This window comes from Oncorhynchus kisutch, linkage group LG11, assembly GCF_002021735.2.
Source record: "Oncorhynchus kisutch isolate 150728-3 linkage group LG11, Okis_V2, whole genome shotgun sequence".
In the NCBI taxonomy this organism is placed as follows: Eukaryota; Metazoa; Chordata; class Actinopteri; order Salmoniformes; family Salmonidae; genus Oncorhynchus; species Oncorhynchus kisutch.
Genome location: NC_034184.2, coordinates 26,100,725 through 26,116,511, shown reverse-complemented (window position 1 = coordinate 26,116,511; position 15,787 = coordinate 26,100,725). Strand labels below are relative to the sequence as shown.

At 41.7% G+C, this 15,787-nt stretch overlaps 1 protein-coding gene across 9 annotated transcripts in view; it reads right to left on the bottom strand.

Annotated features, from left to right (window-relative positions):
* Window positions 1-744: 744 nt before the first annotated feature.
* Window positions 745-15,787, bottom strand: part of dlg5a (discs, large homolog 5a (Drosophila)) — a 59,110-nt gene continuing 44,067 nt past the window's right edge. For 5 of the 9 annotated variants that reach the window (XM_020495371.2, XM_031835520.1, XM_031835522.1 and 2 more), the window contains exons 23-35: window positions 14,834-14,911; window positions 13,908-14,070; window positions 13,446-13,579; window positions 12,915-13,079; window positions 12,594-12,780; window positions 11,007-11,155; window positions 8,015-8,185; window positions 7,746-7,939; window positions 7,459-7,602; window positions 6,565-6,692; window positions 6,052-6,161; window positions 3,374-3,483; window positions 745-3,172 (exon numbers count right to left, since the gene is read on the bottom strand). In XM_020495371.2, coding sequence (XP_020350960.1) covers window positions 3,069-3,172; window positions 3,374-3,483; window positions 6,052-6,161; window positions 6,565-6,692; window positions 7,459-7,602; window positions 7,746-7,939; window positions 8,015-8,185; window positions 11,007-11,155; window positions 12,594-12,780; window positions 12,915-13,079; window positions 13,446-13,579; window positions 13,908-14,070; window positions 14,834-14,911 — 1,837 coding nt within the window. In that variant the 3' untranslated portion in view covers window positions 745-3,068. Of the gene's footprint in view, window positions 3,173-3,373; window positions 3,484-6,051; window positions 6,191-6,564; window positions 6,693-7,458; window positions 7,603-7,745; window positions 7,940-8,014; window positions 8,186-11,006; window positions 11,156-12,593; window positions 12,781-12,914; window positions 13,080-13,445; window positions 13,580-13,907; window positions 14,071-14,833; window positions 14,912-15,787 lie in introns of all 9 variants that reach the window. The other 4 variants (XM_020495372.2, XM_031835525.1, XR_004211600.1 and 1 more) reach the window with 3 other exon arrangements.

Here is a 15,787-nt window from a genome sequence, read left to right as displayed (position 1 = left end):
AGAAATTGTGACAATTAGGATACTGCCATTTTAGTGCAAGACCTGTTAGAAAAGACCACCTTACATTTCTGCCTGTTTTGGTAGGATGGAGTTTTGGCCTGCATGGTGACATCACCAGGCAGTAAATTATACCAATAAGAATGACTTTCAAACAGCTAATTTTCAGTTTTCCCCTCCCCACTCAGACAACTCCTGAAAAATTCTAGCTTGAGCAATTGCCCTTAGCTAAGAAGCCATTTTGGTTTATTTTTTAATTGAAAACAATCACAGTATGGTACGTCACTGTTACCCAGAACATATTTTATATTGAGATAACAGCTGCATTGGACCTTTAAATGGTCTAAATTCTAATATTTCCTAGCACTGAATGAAACAAGGTTGCTAACTAACTCATTCAAGGACAGGGAGAGAGTGAAAGAGACGAATAACTGGGGACTCAGACTTGCCGAGATAATCAGCGATCAAGTCCCCTGGTGGGTGTATCCTTCAAACAGTATGCATGACGGCAGTTTGGTTGTTAACCAATATCAAAGCTTGCTTGCAAGAGCTGGGTTCTCCCAATTGACTGTTGTGCAGTCACATTGCTGAAATCTTTATACATTTGTGAAATGTTGAACATTGGTTTCTAGCTCTCTGGTTTCTAGTCTCATGTCTTCTTCTATTGAAAATGACTGGTTGCTGATAGTCTCACCATTGTCACCAAGTGTGAGTCCCCACTAAAGAGTCTGACAAAGAAGCCATGTCGTCGTGATACAGAAAAAGACTTTTATTCTCATGTTAATGTCTCAACATTTGATACAAATCATTATTTTTAATAAAGAAAACCGCAATCAGAATAGTACCTGGCAGCTAGTCGTTCCTCCTAAAAAATAAAACCATGTTATGTGGCATCCCTCTTCTAATTTTAAACCATCTCAATCTACTCAGAAAATGGGTTACATTACAATTTTACATACTATGCCTAATCATAGTCAAACTTCATGTCCGATTTTCATTTGATAAACTGTGCAAGAAATCCCTTTTTCATCGAGAATGCAACTAAGGAGGAGCAATCTGTCAGTTGTTTTCTAATCAAGGTTATTAAAGAATAAAAAGGCCATCAATGAAATGTAAGGAACTGACGTGATACATTTAAAATGTGAATTAGTTACAGTAAAAATTATAATATAGTACCTATTTATAAAGTCTACAGGGAAACAGCTATTTGTTTTAAGGTCCACAGAATAACAAGTGCAAAACAGAAGTAAAAAGATAAAACTGACGTACTGGATTTTGGCACAACATTGGGATACAGGAGAATGGGGTTCAAGGATGACAGAAGAATGAGGGACAATAGCAATATTTTTGTGCCTCTTGGATAAAGAAATTAAATAATGAAAAAAACCTAACATTTCAACGGATTTAAGGAAGAGAAAAAAAGTATTTTCTTTAAGAAAGATTTTCCCCTGCACATTTGCTCCATGGTGTCTTTCTGGTTTGTGAGTACATTTAAAAAGTGACTGACAACAAACCACAAAACAAGACGAAAATAAAACCGTTAAAACATGCTAATACCTGCTAAGACTGTTTGAACTTCCCTAGGCCTGAGACCTAGTCAAAATACATCTAATATAAGATCTCAGATGCATCTGCATACTGTACATACAGGTACTCAAGTGCCTGTGAGTTTGTATGTATACTCCTACACACATATATTTGTTATATTCTATAGCGTCTTTAAATATGTGACCAAGAGATAGCATGTGATAGAGACACAGTGGTCTGTCTAGCCCTGGAGTGCATTCTGAGGTGGTCGCCCTCACAACCTTACCATTGTCATATGCTCTGTACTGCCCCGCCCCAAAACAAGCCCGAGCATTGCAGATCTATAGCGTTTACGCTCTATAGTGTTTATTTGCAGATCTTTAGTGTTAACACTTATCATTGTAAGTGGATCTATAGTGATAACACTATGGTGTTTGCAGATTTAGTGTTAACACTATGGTGTTTACAGATCTGAAGGTACCAGATAGGTGTAAACAACATGGTGATGGCTCCACCTAGCCTTCCAATGGGCAGTGGGGAGGTTCTACCTCCATATTGCTTCTACTTATTCTGTTCCATTAGATCTGAATGGGTAAGGGCTGGGGGTCTGTTTTTGGACCAAGTCTACGACAGAAGGCACGTCTGATAGGCCTGTAAACTGTCCACTCACATACAGTGACCATAGAAACATAACGAGTAGAACAGACACCATTCGCTACTGCCATGTCTGATTTTCATGGCTTTTTCTTTCTTATAGAAACACAATTGAATTGATTGATACACTGTTGCACACATGGTGCACATAGAAGTTTGGTCTGAAGCAAGAATTGATTGACCGATCCAAAAATCGTCTTTCGGATTACATTTTCTTTTTTTTACAGATAAGACAAATGTCGCTTGGAGAGCTTTATATCTGTTCTGCAGGTTTAGTTTCTATGGCGTCAACTTCAAAATAAATGTTTCAATCCAACCAACAAAGTCATTAGTTTAGCAATAATATAACTATCACTCGTACACACAAACTCTCATACACACACGCATACATTATTATTCCACATTATTAGTTGTCAGTCATTGAACGTGGTGTGTAAAACAGGTTGATGTCATTTGGTACACAGGTTTGTTTGGGGCCGATTCTGGGTCAGGGTTCTTTACTTCATCTGGGAGGGGGGGGGGGTGTAATGCACATTCAAGCAGAACATTTAACACCAATACTCAAGACTCGTTTTTTAAAAACTGTAAACAGATGCATACAACGCAACATTACAAAACCACAACCATAAAACCCTTAAGGAAGACCGAATTAACTTTAACATCAACTGTCAGTGCTACCAACCTGCTCCAGAATACACAGAAAAATAAGAGGCTCCGGTTAAGGTACGAATCAACATCATAATAAAACTATATAACAAAAATATCACTAGTTTACATGTGTAATAGCTCACTGTAGTGTACCTATTGGTATAGTGTGGAAGGTTTTTTAGTGTTTGATGTGAGTGGAGATGAGGAGCAGTGATGCAGGGTGCAGTGGTGGCCTCCACCCCCTAGGAGCAGCCAAGGGGAGTCCACAGGACCTTACTCTGTTCCTGATCAACTATTGTCATGATCTGAGTGCAAATGTAGGGAAGAGTGCCGCCCTGGACAATACCTGTAAAGATACAGCAGACAAACGGTTAATAAGATAGGAAGGTGCCACACACAAAAAGAAAAGCCGCACACTTCAGCTGTCTTCATCGGGGAAGATGCCACACAGCCACATATGCAGACACTCATCTACCCACATACACACACGGGCATAACCAAAGGCAAACACACAGACAGACAACGCAGTACAGTGCAATATGCCAACCTGTAAAGAATTTGCTATACTCCTGCTCAATCTTCTGTGCGACCTCAAACTGCTCCTTGGAATGTTTTTGAGAGACCTTGTCCCGCAGATACACTGGATCCTTCTGTTCCCTGAGGAGAGGAAACCAGCACAAAGTATTAGGACACAGGCTCGCTACTAACACACAGACAAACCTCTTCTCCCAGAAATTGGCAGAGTACAAGAGGAAAGGAAGCCTGTTTAGAGTATTAAAACACAGCCTCTGGGCATGACATTTTTGGTAATGAACCCTTTAAATTATTTACTAAAGTGTTATGATTATTAATTTAGCTCACAGTATCATTTCCAATCATTTAAATTGAGTAAGACCAATGCCACTTTTTTTAGATAAATGATCAATGGAATCTTCAAATGTTTGACATACTAATAGGGTGTGATTAGCTAATAATGTTCTTTAATATAGACCCTTCCCCTGATAAGTTTGCCACTGGAGAATGCTCAAGGTCCTTATATACAGTTGAAGTCGTAAGATTACATACACTTAGGTTGGAATCTTTAAAACTCGATTTTCAAACACTGCACAAATTTCTTTTAAACTATAGTTTTAGCAAGTTGGTTAGGACATCTACTTTGTGCATGACAAGTCATTTTTCCAACAATTGTTTACAGACAGATTATTTCACTTATAATTCATTGTATCACAATACCAGTGGGTCAGAAGTCTACATACACTAAGTTAACTGTGCCTTTAAGCAGCTTGGGAAAATTCCAGAAAATGATTTCATGGATTTAGAAGTTTTGATAGGCTAATTGACATCCTTTGAGTCAATTGGAGGTGTACCTGTGGATGTATTTCAAGGCCTACCTTCAAACTCAGTGCCTCTTTGCTTGACATCATGGGAAAATAAAAAGAAATCAGCCAAGACCTCAGGAAAACAATTGTAGACCTCCACAAGTCTGGTTCATCCTTGGGAGCAATTTCCAAATGCCTGAAGGTACCACGTTAATCTGTACAAACAATAGTACGCAAGTATAAACACCATGGAACCACACAGCTGTCATACCGCTCAGGAAGGAGACGCGTTCTGTCTCCTAGAGATTAACGTACTTTGGTGCGAAAAGTGCAAGTCAATCCCAGAACAACAGCAAATGACCTAGTGAAGATGCTGGAGGAAACAGGTACAAAAGTATGTACATCCACATAACCTGAAAGGCCACTCGGCAAGGAAGAAGCCACTGCTCCAAAACCTCCACAAAAAAGCAAGACTGCGGTTTGCAACTGCACATGGGGACAAAGCTCGTACTTTTTGGAGAAATGTCCTCTGGTCTGATGAAACAAAAATAGAACTGTTTGGCCATAATGACCATGGTTATGTTTGGAGGAAAAACTTGCAAGCTGAAGAACACCATCCCAACCGTGAAACGCGGGGTTGGCTGCATCATGTTGTGGGGTGCTTTGCTGCAGGAGGGACTGGTGCACTTCACAAAATAGATGGCATCATGAGGAGGAAAAGTATGTGGATGTATTGAAGCAACATCTCAAGACATCAGTTAAAGCTTGGTCGCAAATGGGTCTTCCAAATGGACAATGACCCCAAGCATACTTCCAAAGTTGTGGCAAAATGGCTTAAGGACAATAAAGTCAAGATATTAGAGTGGCTTCACAAAGCCCTGACCTCATCCTATAGAAAATTTGTGGGCAGAACGGAAAAAGCGTGTGCGAGCAAGGAGGCCTACAAACCTGACTCAGTTACACCAGCTCTGTCAGGAGGAATGTGCCAAAATTCACCCAACTTATTGTGGGAAGCTTGTGGAAGGCTACCTGAAACATTTGACCCAAGTTAAACAATTTAAAGGCAATGCTACCAAACACTAATTGAGTATGTAAACTTCTGACCCACTGGGAATGTGATGAAAGAAATAAAAGCTGAAATAAATCACTCTCTCTACTATTATTCTGACATTTCACATTCTTAAAATAAAGTGGTGATCCTAACTGACCTAAGACAGGGACTTTCTACTAGGATCAAATGTCAGGAATTGTGAAAAACGGAGTTTAAATGTATCTGGCTAACTTCCGACTTCAACTGTATCTTTGTAATGATAAAAAAAACTTGGGGCCACATACTATACAGTATATGTACAAATAATAATAATAAAAAAAGTACCCCTATTTTCATAGCCTTTGTATTTATTGATCTATACAATATTTATATATATATTTTCTAAATAATAGATGGATCTCTCTAAGTCCCCAAAACATGGCACTACAACTCAACTCACTACTGGGACAAGCCTATTAGTGCTGAGTGATTAATGGTACCATGGTAGAGAGGATATCCATCTCTTCATTAATGACCGGTCAAGAAGTAGAGTAAGTTATCAAAGAACATTGAGATACAGCCAGGAGATTTGTGTGTGTGTGTGTGTGTGTGTGTGTGTGGGGGGGGGGGGGGGGGGGGGGAGGGAAGAAAAGAAGCCTGGGGATTATAACGCTATTATACTGTAGTTTTAAATAGTGCTAAACACCCTTACATCCCATTCATTTCTCCAATGAGTTACTGACCCATGGGAAAGCTTTCTGTGAACTCAACCACCAAGTAGAAATGGAGAAAACACACTAAAGATCACATTTAAAAGATCTAGAATGTTTTAACACTAAAGGTCTTTGAAAATGATGGGTTTGGCTGGCTACTTACTTTATCTGCTTGGAGTTTTTGTAGCGGATGAAGATGACGATTGGGTAAATGTGGACGCTGTGCAGCCTCTCAATGGCATGGGGTGCGATGTCTAGCAGACAGTGACAGTCCTGGGAGAGGAGGACATCTTAGATCAGTTCTGTTTAAGGTACAACAAGCAACATGATCATACTACATTCAGAATGGATCACACGAAAGAGACTTCACTTCCGGTACCACAGAACGTTGTTAATTGTGATAATCCAAAAACCCAAGGAATTCTTTTGAGGTGGCATAAAATCTGCTATTAATTGACCACATCTTTAAAGTGCTACATTTATAAATTGACCCACCTTTCACCAAATTGACCCAAATTCTGAAATATCAAAGGGGAACACTTGTATCTGACAAAAGAGAAGAGGATGTAACGAAGAAGGAATGTTTATCTAGGACCAGGTCCCCCAGTTCATATAATCTTATTCACTATTATCTTAAAAAGGTTAAACTTATCCTAGACCAGCCCTGACGCTGTACCTTCTCTATTATCTCCTTGATGGAGGCCACGGTGGTCACGTCAAAATGGCCGCTCCTGCGTTTGTAGTCGATGAAGAGGCAGTCTTTGACGCCGCGCTCTATAGCCTGCTGGGACGCCTTCATCACCTCTGAGGAAACCACACACACACATCAGAACCACAGAACACCAGGGTCATATTCATTAGGCACCAAACAGCAGAAAACAGACTGAAACAGGGAGGGACTACCTCAACTTCTCCAATAAGAAATTCTCATTTCCATTGCAAAAATGTCTACACACACACACACACACACCACTCCATAATGACAAAGTGAAAACATATTTATAGAATGTTTGCACATTTATTGAAAATGGAATACAGAGAGCCTCCCTAACGGTGTAGTGGTCTCAACTGCAGCGCAGAGCTTGAGGTGTCACTATAAACCCGGGTTAGATCCCAGGCTGTGTCACAACCGGCCGTGACCGGGAGTATCATAGGGTGGCGCACAATTGGCCCAGTTGAAGCAAAAAAGATTTTCGTAAACTAACACTCGCACTTGAATTGACTTTGCTGATAGCTACTTTGAGGGAAAATGTACTTACTATGACTAAGAAATGTGGTTTTCCCACCCAGCTATCTTAAGATGAATACACTAACTAAGTTCCTCTGGATAAGAGCACCTGCTAAATTATTAAATTGTGGCTTTTGGAGTCCAAGCAAGACAATGTCTGTCAGAAATCGCAGCCTATCCCCAGGGCCCGGTCAAAAGTAGTGCACTATATAGGGAATAGGGTGCCATTTGGAACATAATCTGTAGGACTTGAGCTCAGTCGGCAAGTTGGGGTAGGCCTATTTTGTAGATACTTGTGTACGCTGTTGTAATGTTTTATTAGAACTGTTGTACTTTACTCACCCAGGACACATCTGCAAAACTTCCCGGGGGACTCTTTGACCAGCATGTCCTTGACGGGGTCTGAGAGAGGACCGAGGATCAGAACTGGCCTGGGAGACACACACTCTACCTTCTGGACCCGCTGGTACGCCATGCTCACACAGTCTGAGAGGGAGTGAGACACACATATACATGGTCAAACACACACACAAATGCCCAATACCTAAATCAAATCAGTTGCACCTAGCCTCTAGGTAGTTACACTCCAGCCCAATTATTTATCCATGTAAAGGTGTGTGTCCCCTCACCCTCTAGGAATGGTATAGAGTCTGTGCTAATGGCGTCCAGAGCCACCAGTTCCTTGCCATCTTTGGAGCTGCTGCGTTTGTGTTTGTGCTTCCTCCTGAAGAAGGATCGCCTGGCTGCGGCAGAGAGGCTCTTACTGTCCTTGTCGTCTTTCAGCTCTGTCATACTGTGTCTACGGTACAACTCCTGGTCCATCCTACACAGACACACAATATAATTACACAAGAGCCATGACCGCATGCGTGCGTCTGCATGTCTGAGTGTGTCTCACATGTATTTGCTGGGTATCTGTCCTCTCTGGATCTGCTGTGCATTCTCATCCAGCTGCCAGGCCATCCAGGTGCCAAAGCTGCCCTTTGGTAGAGTATCATCCACATACAGGATGTCATCCTTCTTAAAACTAAGGTCCAGCTCTGCCTCCACTGTCCGCTCATAAAGTGCTCTGGAGAGATCGAGGAAGGGGGTAATGAGGGTAGGAAGAAAGAATGAAGGAGGGAGAGAAAGGAAGAGAGGGTTAGTGTGTGTGCGCGCATGCGTGTTCAGTGTGTCAGTGTGTGCAACCCTGCACCCAGTATGGTTGGAGCCCCATAACTCTTTCGAAGTATATCTGTGGGGGCGTGTGCAGAGTTAGTGCCAATGACATCACGACCCAGCCTGTATGACTAGTGACTGCAGCTGCCATGCAGAAACTCAGACTGAGTCCCAAATGGAACCATATTCCTTATATAGTGCACTACCTTTGACCAGAGCCCAATGAGGTCTGGTTTATAAAAAAAGAAAAGAAAATGGGTACTGTATAGGGAATAGGGTGCCATTTGGGACACAACCTCTCAGCTTTCTAACAACAAACAGCTGCACTTACCAACAGACTTCCCCCTACTCTTCATTCACAGCCTTTATTTACTGTATGGTCTGTCTCAGTCTGCCTTGAGCCTACATAGATGCAAAGTGACAGACATGCGCTCGCTCACACACTTTCTACAAGGGCATTTAGCCTGGGCGCAATGAAGAGAGTCTCCCTCAGTCTGTCCGCAGGTAAACCAACCCTGCTGTATGTATGATAGATAGTATCTCTAGGGAGAGAGATGGTGGATGGGATGGTCCTCCTGGATGTGGGACCTAATTGCTTTTAGATGAAGAGAAAGTGCATCTTTCCCTTATTAATCTACACACAATACACCATAATGACAAAGCAAAAACAGATGAACAATTTTGCAAATGTATTGAAAATTAAAATCTGAATGAACCCATTTACATAAGTATTCAAACCCTTTACTCAGTACTTTGTTGAAGCACCTTTAGCAGCAATTACAACCTCAAGTTTTCTTGGGTATGATGTGACAAGCTTGGCACGCCTGTATTTGGGGAGTTTCTCCTGCATTGTCTTGCCTGTGCTTAGGGTCATTGTCCTATTGGAAGGTGAACCTTCGCCCCAGTCTGAGGTCCTGAGCGCTCTGGAGCAGGACCTCAATTGTCAAGTAAAGATAACTTAATAGAAAATCACCCAGTAAAATCGTACTTTAGTAAATGCTAAAAAAATACTGAAGTATCAAAGTAAAAGTACAAATAAAAAATTACTTATAGTAAGCAAACCAGATGGCACAATTTAGACAATTTACAAACAAAGCATGTGTTTAGTGACTCCGCCAGATCAGAGGCAGTAGGGATGACCAGGGATGTTCTCTTGATAAGCTTGTGAATTGAATAATTTTCTGTCCTTCTAAGCATTCAAAATGTAACGAGTACTTTTGGGTGTCATAGAAAATGTATGGAGTAAAAATATGCTCTGACATGCACTATCAACAGTGGGACCTGATATAGACATGTGTGTGTCTTTCCAAATCATGTCCAATCAATTGAATTTACTAAAAGGTGGACTCCAATCAAGTTGTAGAAACATCAAGAATTATCAATGGAAACAGGATGCACCGGAGCTCAATTTCAAGTCTCATAGCAAAAGGTCTAAATACTTAAATACAAAAACTACCTTTTTTACGTATTACATTTTAATTTTTTTAAATAATGTTTTTGCTTTGTCATTATGGGGTCCTCAGTCAAGCAGTGAATTTCAAGCACATTTCAGAGCACCTATTGGTAGATGTGTAAAAATAATAAATAAAAAAAGCTGAGAGAATATTCCTTTCAGCGTGGTAAACTTATTAATTACACTTTGGCTGGTGTATCAATACATCCAGTCACCACAAAAATACAGGCGTCCTTCCTAACTCAGTTGCCGGAGAGGAAGGAAACCGCTCAGGGAGTACACCATGAGCTCAGTGTTGATTTTAAAACAAGTTACAGCTTAATGGCAGTGATAGGCGATAACTGAGGATGGATCAACAACATTGTAGTTATGCCGAAATACTAACATAAATGACAGTGTGAAAAGGAAGCCTGTAAAAGAATATTACAAAACATGCATCCTTTTTGCAATCAGGCACTAAATATATTGCTTAAAAAATTGCTTAGAAATTAACCCTTTGTCCTGAATACAAAGCGTTATGTTTGGGGCAAATTCAACACATCAGAGTACCACCCTCATCATATTTCAAGCATTGTGGTGGCTGCATCATGTTGTGGGTATGCTTGTCATCGGCAAGGACTAGGGAGTTTTTTGGGATAAAAAGAAACTGAACAGATCTAAGCACAGGCTAAATCCTAGAGGAAAACTTCAGCCACTGGGAGACAAATTCACCTTTCAGCAGGACAATAACCAAAAAAAAGGCCAAATATACACTGGATTTGCTTACCAAGACTACATTGACTGAAAATCACTGCCAAAGGTGATTCTAACATGTATTGACTCAGGGGGTTGAATATTAATCTAATCAAGATACGGTGTTAAATTGTTCATAACAAAAAAAATATGGAAAAATAGTATTTTTTGTAGTTTGGTGACAACACATTTCAATTAAATCCAAAATGTGGAAAAAGGGGTGTGAATGTTTTTATTTTTATTTTTTATTACCTTTATTTTACTAGGCAAATCAGTTGAGAACAAATTCTTATTTTCAATGATGGCCTAGGAACAGTGGGTTAACTGCTTTGTTCAGGGGCAGAATGACAGATTATTACCTTGTCAGTTCGGGGATTCGATCTTGCAACCTTTCGGTTAGTAGTCCAACGCTCTAACCACTAGGCTACATGCCGCCCCACAGAATACTTTCTGAAGGCATAGAAGTGAAGGTGCATGGAGGTACAGTAGATCGCATAGAGGGTATCATGAAAAACAGGCACTTTGAGGACAGGATATGTGTGTGTACCTGATATAGAAGCCGTCCCCCGGTGTGTCTTTGACAATGTTGAAGTCGTCCTGTCGTTGTTGGACTTTGAGTGTGACCATCTCGGCTGGCTTCAGCATCTCTACATACACCTCCTCCACTGTCTTGTTCTTCATGTTTACTGACCCATACTGAGAGAGAGAATTTGAATTTACAATCGCCTTTACTGGGTCAACACCATATATTACACAAACAACTGAAAACAAATGTTCAAATTTCAACCGTAACCAATTATAACAAAAAGAGGAGATCAAGAGTGTGAGCGTGCACAAGAGAGAGACAGAGAGAAGAGGAAAGGAGGAGGGAAATCCCTTGGCTGTATGAAGTGTCCGTCTATTGATTCATTCTGGGGGGGGGGGGGGGGGGGGGTGATGACAGAAGATGAGGAGAATTGCCAGGGGGATGAAAGGTGAAAGCTCTACTGTGTGTTCTGTCCTGATGAAAAAGCTCTAGGTCTGTTTGGAGAACAGAGCTTATAGGGACAGGGATGGCGCATGCCAGGAATGGGATAGTATGAGTTATCATGACATACTGTGGTCAATCTAGAGAAAGAGGGGGGGCAATCGATGAAGGAACAAAGACAGGCTGGAGGAATGGTAATGAGCAATGGAAGAGATACTGCAGGGTGCAAACTGTTCACTTAGAAAAAAGTTATTATACAATCTGTGTGTGTGTGTGTGTGTGTCAAGGATGTGCAGGAATATTCAAAATATCTGAACATTTAAACTGATTTTAACACAAAAGGCTTTATCTAAATGAAATGAAAATATCCATGTGACATTGTTACATACAAGGATATACCATGACATTTCAAATCTTTCATTTAATGAAAAACTTTTCAATGTTGTTTTTATCACGTGCACCGTGCACCCCATAAATAAAGACCGGTAACCTTCACGTGAGTAGCTTGTTGTTAATGTTGGCCAATCAAAGATGCTCAATGCTTTGCAAGTTGAGTGAGCGTTCACTAATGCAATGCAAGATGGAATAAAATAACATAATTAAAAGTTAGGATAATGAAGAGTAGGCTATAAAGAGAAACTGGTAGGCTGTTTTATTTGAATGGGGTTGGGGAGAAAGTGTAGCATATGGCCTTAATTAGCCTAGCTAGCTATAGTTGGGGAAAAACTATTTTCTTACCACTTCGATACTAAAGTTACTTTTTCGTAGCAGGTTAGGAGACTGAGGTTATGGTTAGGAAAAGGGTTTAGGTTAGTGAAAATGCTCAAAAGTATGTAGCTAGCTAGCTTCTGTAGGCTACTCCAGTCAAGACAGGCACTGTTATAAATTAACATAGTGACTGCTTTGGCTAGTCTTGGCTGTAGTAAAATGTCCTTTGTGTCTCGCTCTCTCCCTCTGTCTGCTCGCAACACACACCGCCCCATATAAACTCTGCAGGCCGCTGAAGCAATAGAGCCAGCCTTTCCCCCTCGCAGCAGTGCTCAGGTACTTGAATATCCGAATATCCAACAAAAATAAATAATATTAGAATAGTGCCAATTTTTCAAAACACCATCCCTAGTGTCTCAAATCAAATCTGCACACATGCTGGTTTATGTAAAAACCTACCTCCAGTATGAGGTCCCCAGGCTGCAGTCCCTCTGTTCCCCTAGCAGGGCTGTCCTCTTCCAGACTCTCTACATAGACCCCGCGGAGGTTCCCTCCACACAGCCCCAGCCCCAGTTCTGCCCCCTGGGCTCTGCGCACCGTCACCACCCGTGGTTCACACACCTTACGACTACCCTCCGACAACATCCTGGATGGGGAGGGAAGAAGAAAACTTTATTAATCCTTACGAAACGGAAATGTGTCTGCTGCTGTATCCAACCCTTGCAGTACAAACACACATTAGGTTAGAGAGGCTGGAGCAGTCAGAGGTGTGTTTGTTACCTGATGAAACTATGAGGACTAGTTGTAGGGGTGGTCTGTTTGGAGGAGGGGGTGAGTGTTCCTTCGTCTTGTTCACTCAGAGTGTCTATAGTAGAGTGGTTGTCAGGGGTGGTGGCTCCACTGCCATGGGGAGTTGACTGGCTGCTCACCGGCTCCAGACGAGAACTACACACGCAAAGAGAGAGAAACAAAAACCTTAATACCTCAGTCAAATGAATGGGAGAGATTGGTGCCATCTATTTAAATTGGATAGAGGTGCCAAATGATGCCTGTATATTTCTCCAGATAATTACTTTGGGATTTACATAATAAATGGCATGGTCAAAGGTCAACTTTACACCACTTTTGAACTATGAATAACATTTTGTCTTTGATTACCTTTCATTTAAAAAACTAACCTCTGGGAAGAATTTGTTAAATTTTTTATGTGGATTGTGAATGATTTTCCAGCTGTGTGTGTGTGTGTGTGTGTGTGTGTGTGTGTGTGTGTGTGTGTGTGTGTGTGTGTGTGTGTGTGTGTGTGTGTATGACCTGGAGCGTGAGTGGTTTCCCAGCTGGTACATGTGGGGGTTGTACTGAGCCATGATGGAGATGGTGTCACACTGCTGACCAATTATCAGCCTGGCTTGCTGCTCTGTGGCATTACGCAAGTTAATACCATTATACTGGAGAAGGAGGAGGGGAGATGAAACGGAGGAGAGAAAGGTAAGATGTTATTGAAATAAACCTCAATGAAAATAAATAGCACTTCTCAATTGTCATTCTCAGGCATGAACGGCTGACTAGGTCACTCTGGATAAGAACAACTGCTAAATGACAAAAATGCTAAATGTAATGTTTGATTCCATGAGGGGGAACTGGAGCATGTGTAGTCTAGATGTGCAAGCGACTGCGCTGGCTGCAGTAAACAGTCACATTTATAATTTCCTGCTGAGATGAAACGGATATGACCCTTAACCCTGGCAGGAAGGAGCACTGAAACAGGAAAGTTACCTCGAGGAGTTGGTCGCCGTACTCCAGCCCGGCCTGATGGGCGATGCTGCCTCCGGTTACCTTGGAGACGAAGATACCGCCGTTCTCGCCGCTGACGATAGAGATGCCCAGAGGCTCCGCCCCTTTGTGAACGATCACATTACGAGGTTCCTCCAGGTACGGCCTGACGGGAGGGAGGGATGAGAAACTTCAGGGCTGCATCTCATCTCCCCTATGAGGGTATTGCCAAAAGTTGTGCACTACACAGGGATTAGGGTGCTATGAAACTCTCATATTGATTTTCACAAGACAGAGACATATTACATATCACATGAAAAACCAACAGATAGAAATAACAGAGAGACTGTGTGCTACAAGGAGAAGACAAGTAAAAGATCCAGAGGTTTTGAGGTGGACAGAGTTATCTTCACATTCAGCCTGGTGACTAGCATTGGGCCCAAACACTCAGAATGCCATCCCATCTGCAAAAGGGCACAGACATTCAGTATCATGCAGCCTCAGTGAGGACTTCACACATGAAACTGGCCACATCATTTCAACAATTCCAACCATACAAACACAAAACTGTCAGTGACAATTGTGACGCAGCACACGTCTATCCATCTTCTCCGGTTCAAGAGGAATAGTTAAGGTGTTTTCTGGATCTTTTCCATGAAACGCAGGCTAATGTAAACCTGGCGTGCACTGACCTGTTCAACAGAGAAGTGGGATGTAGGCCTAGCTGCTGTTCAGGGGTGAGAAATACCACACAACACATTCCAAGTCTATGGGCTCTGCCTGGAAACAACTCCTGGCTCCTAATCACAAGACGGGGGGGGCAAGGAGTTGTTTCTGAAGTGGGCCTGTGTCTACATCTTAATTTCAGTATTTCTATCCAACACTCAAGCATGTTAACAGTAAGACTATCAGTCAGTCAGTCAACAAACCTGAGGTTCCTGAGAGAGGAGAACCTCGGCCTAGCAGCCAGAGGGATCCTCAGAAAAGACCTGTTACGGTGCAGAGACCTGGAGACATTTACACACACAGCAGATGGAAGAGAAGAAACGAGAGAGGAGATGGACGAGAGAAAAAACAGACAAGAAGTGGACAGGAAGGACAGACCGTAAAAGAAAACAGACAGAAATGCAGAGGCCAAACAGGTCTGGTGTGAGAAGAAGAAACTAAATATTACAAAAGGAAAATAGCCTGGTTCCTTCTGCATGTGTTTAGCGAACCCTTCTAACACACAAACATGCATACGTACACACACACACACTTTTACACCCATGTGCTACTGCTACTACTCTTTTCTTTATTTAATTCTTATCATCTTCTATCCTGATGACTAGTCACTATATCCTGCCTTCATGTACATATCTACTTCAAATATCTGGTACCTCTGCACATTGATCTGGTACTGGTTCTCCCTGTATATAGTTCCACATTGATCTGGTACTGGTACTCCATGTAAATAGCTCCACATTGATCTGGTACTGGGGCTCCCTCTATATAGCTCCACATTGATCTGGTACTGGGGCTCCCTGTATATAGCTCCATATTGATCTGGTACTGGTATTCCCTGTATATAGCTCCACATTGATCTGGTACTGGTATTCCCTGTATATAGCTCCACATTGATCTGGTACTGGTATTCCCTGTATATAGCTCCACATTGATCTGGTACTGGTATTCCCTGTATATAGCTCCACATTGATCTGGTACTGGTACTCCCTGTATATAGCTCCACATTGATCTGGTACTGGTATTCCCTGTATATAGCTCCACATTGATCTGGTACTGGTACTCCCTGTATATAGCTCCACATCGTTCTGTTATTGGTACTCCCTGAATATAGCTCCACATTGATCTGGTACTGGTACTCCCTGAATATAGCTCCACAT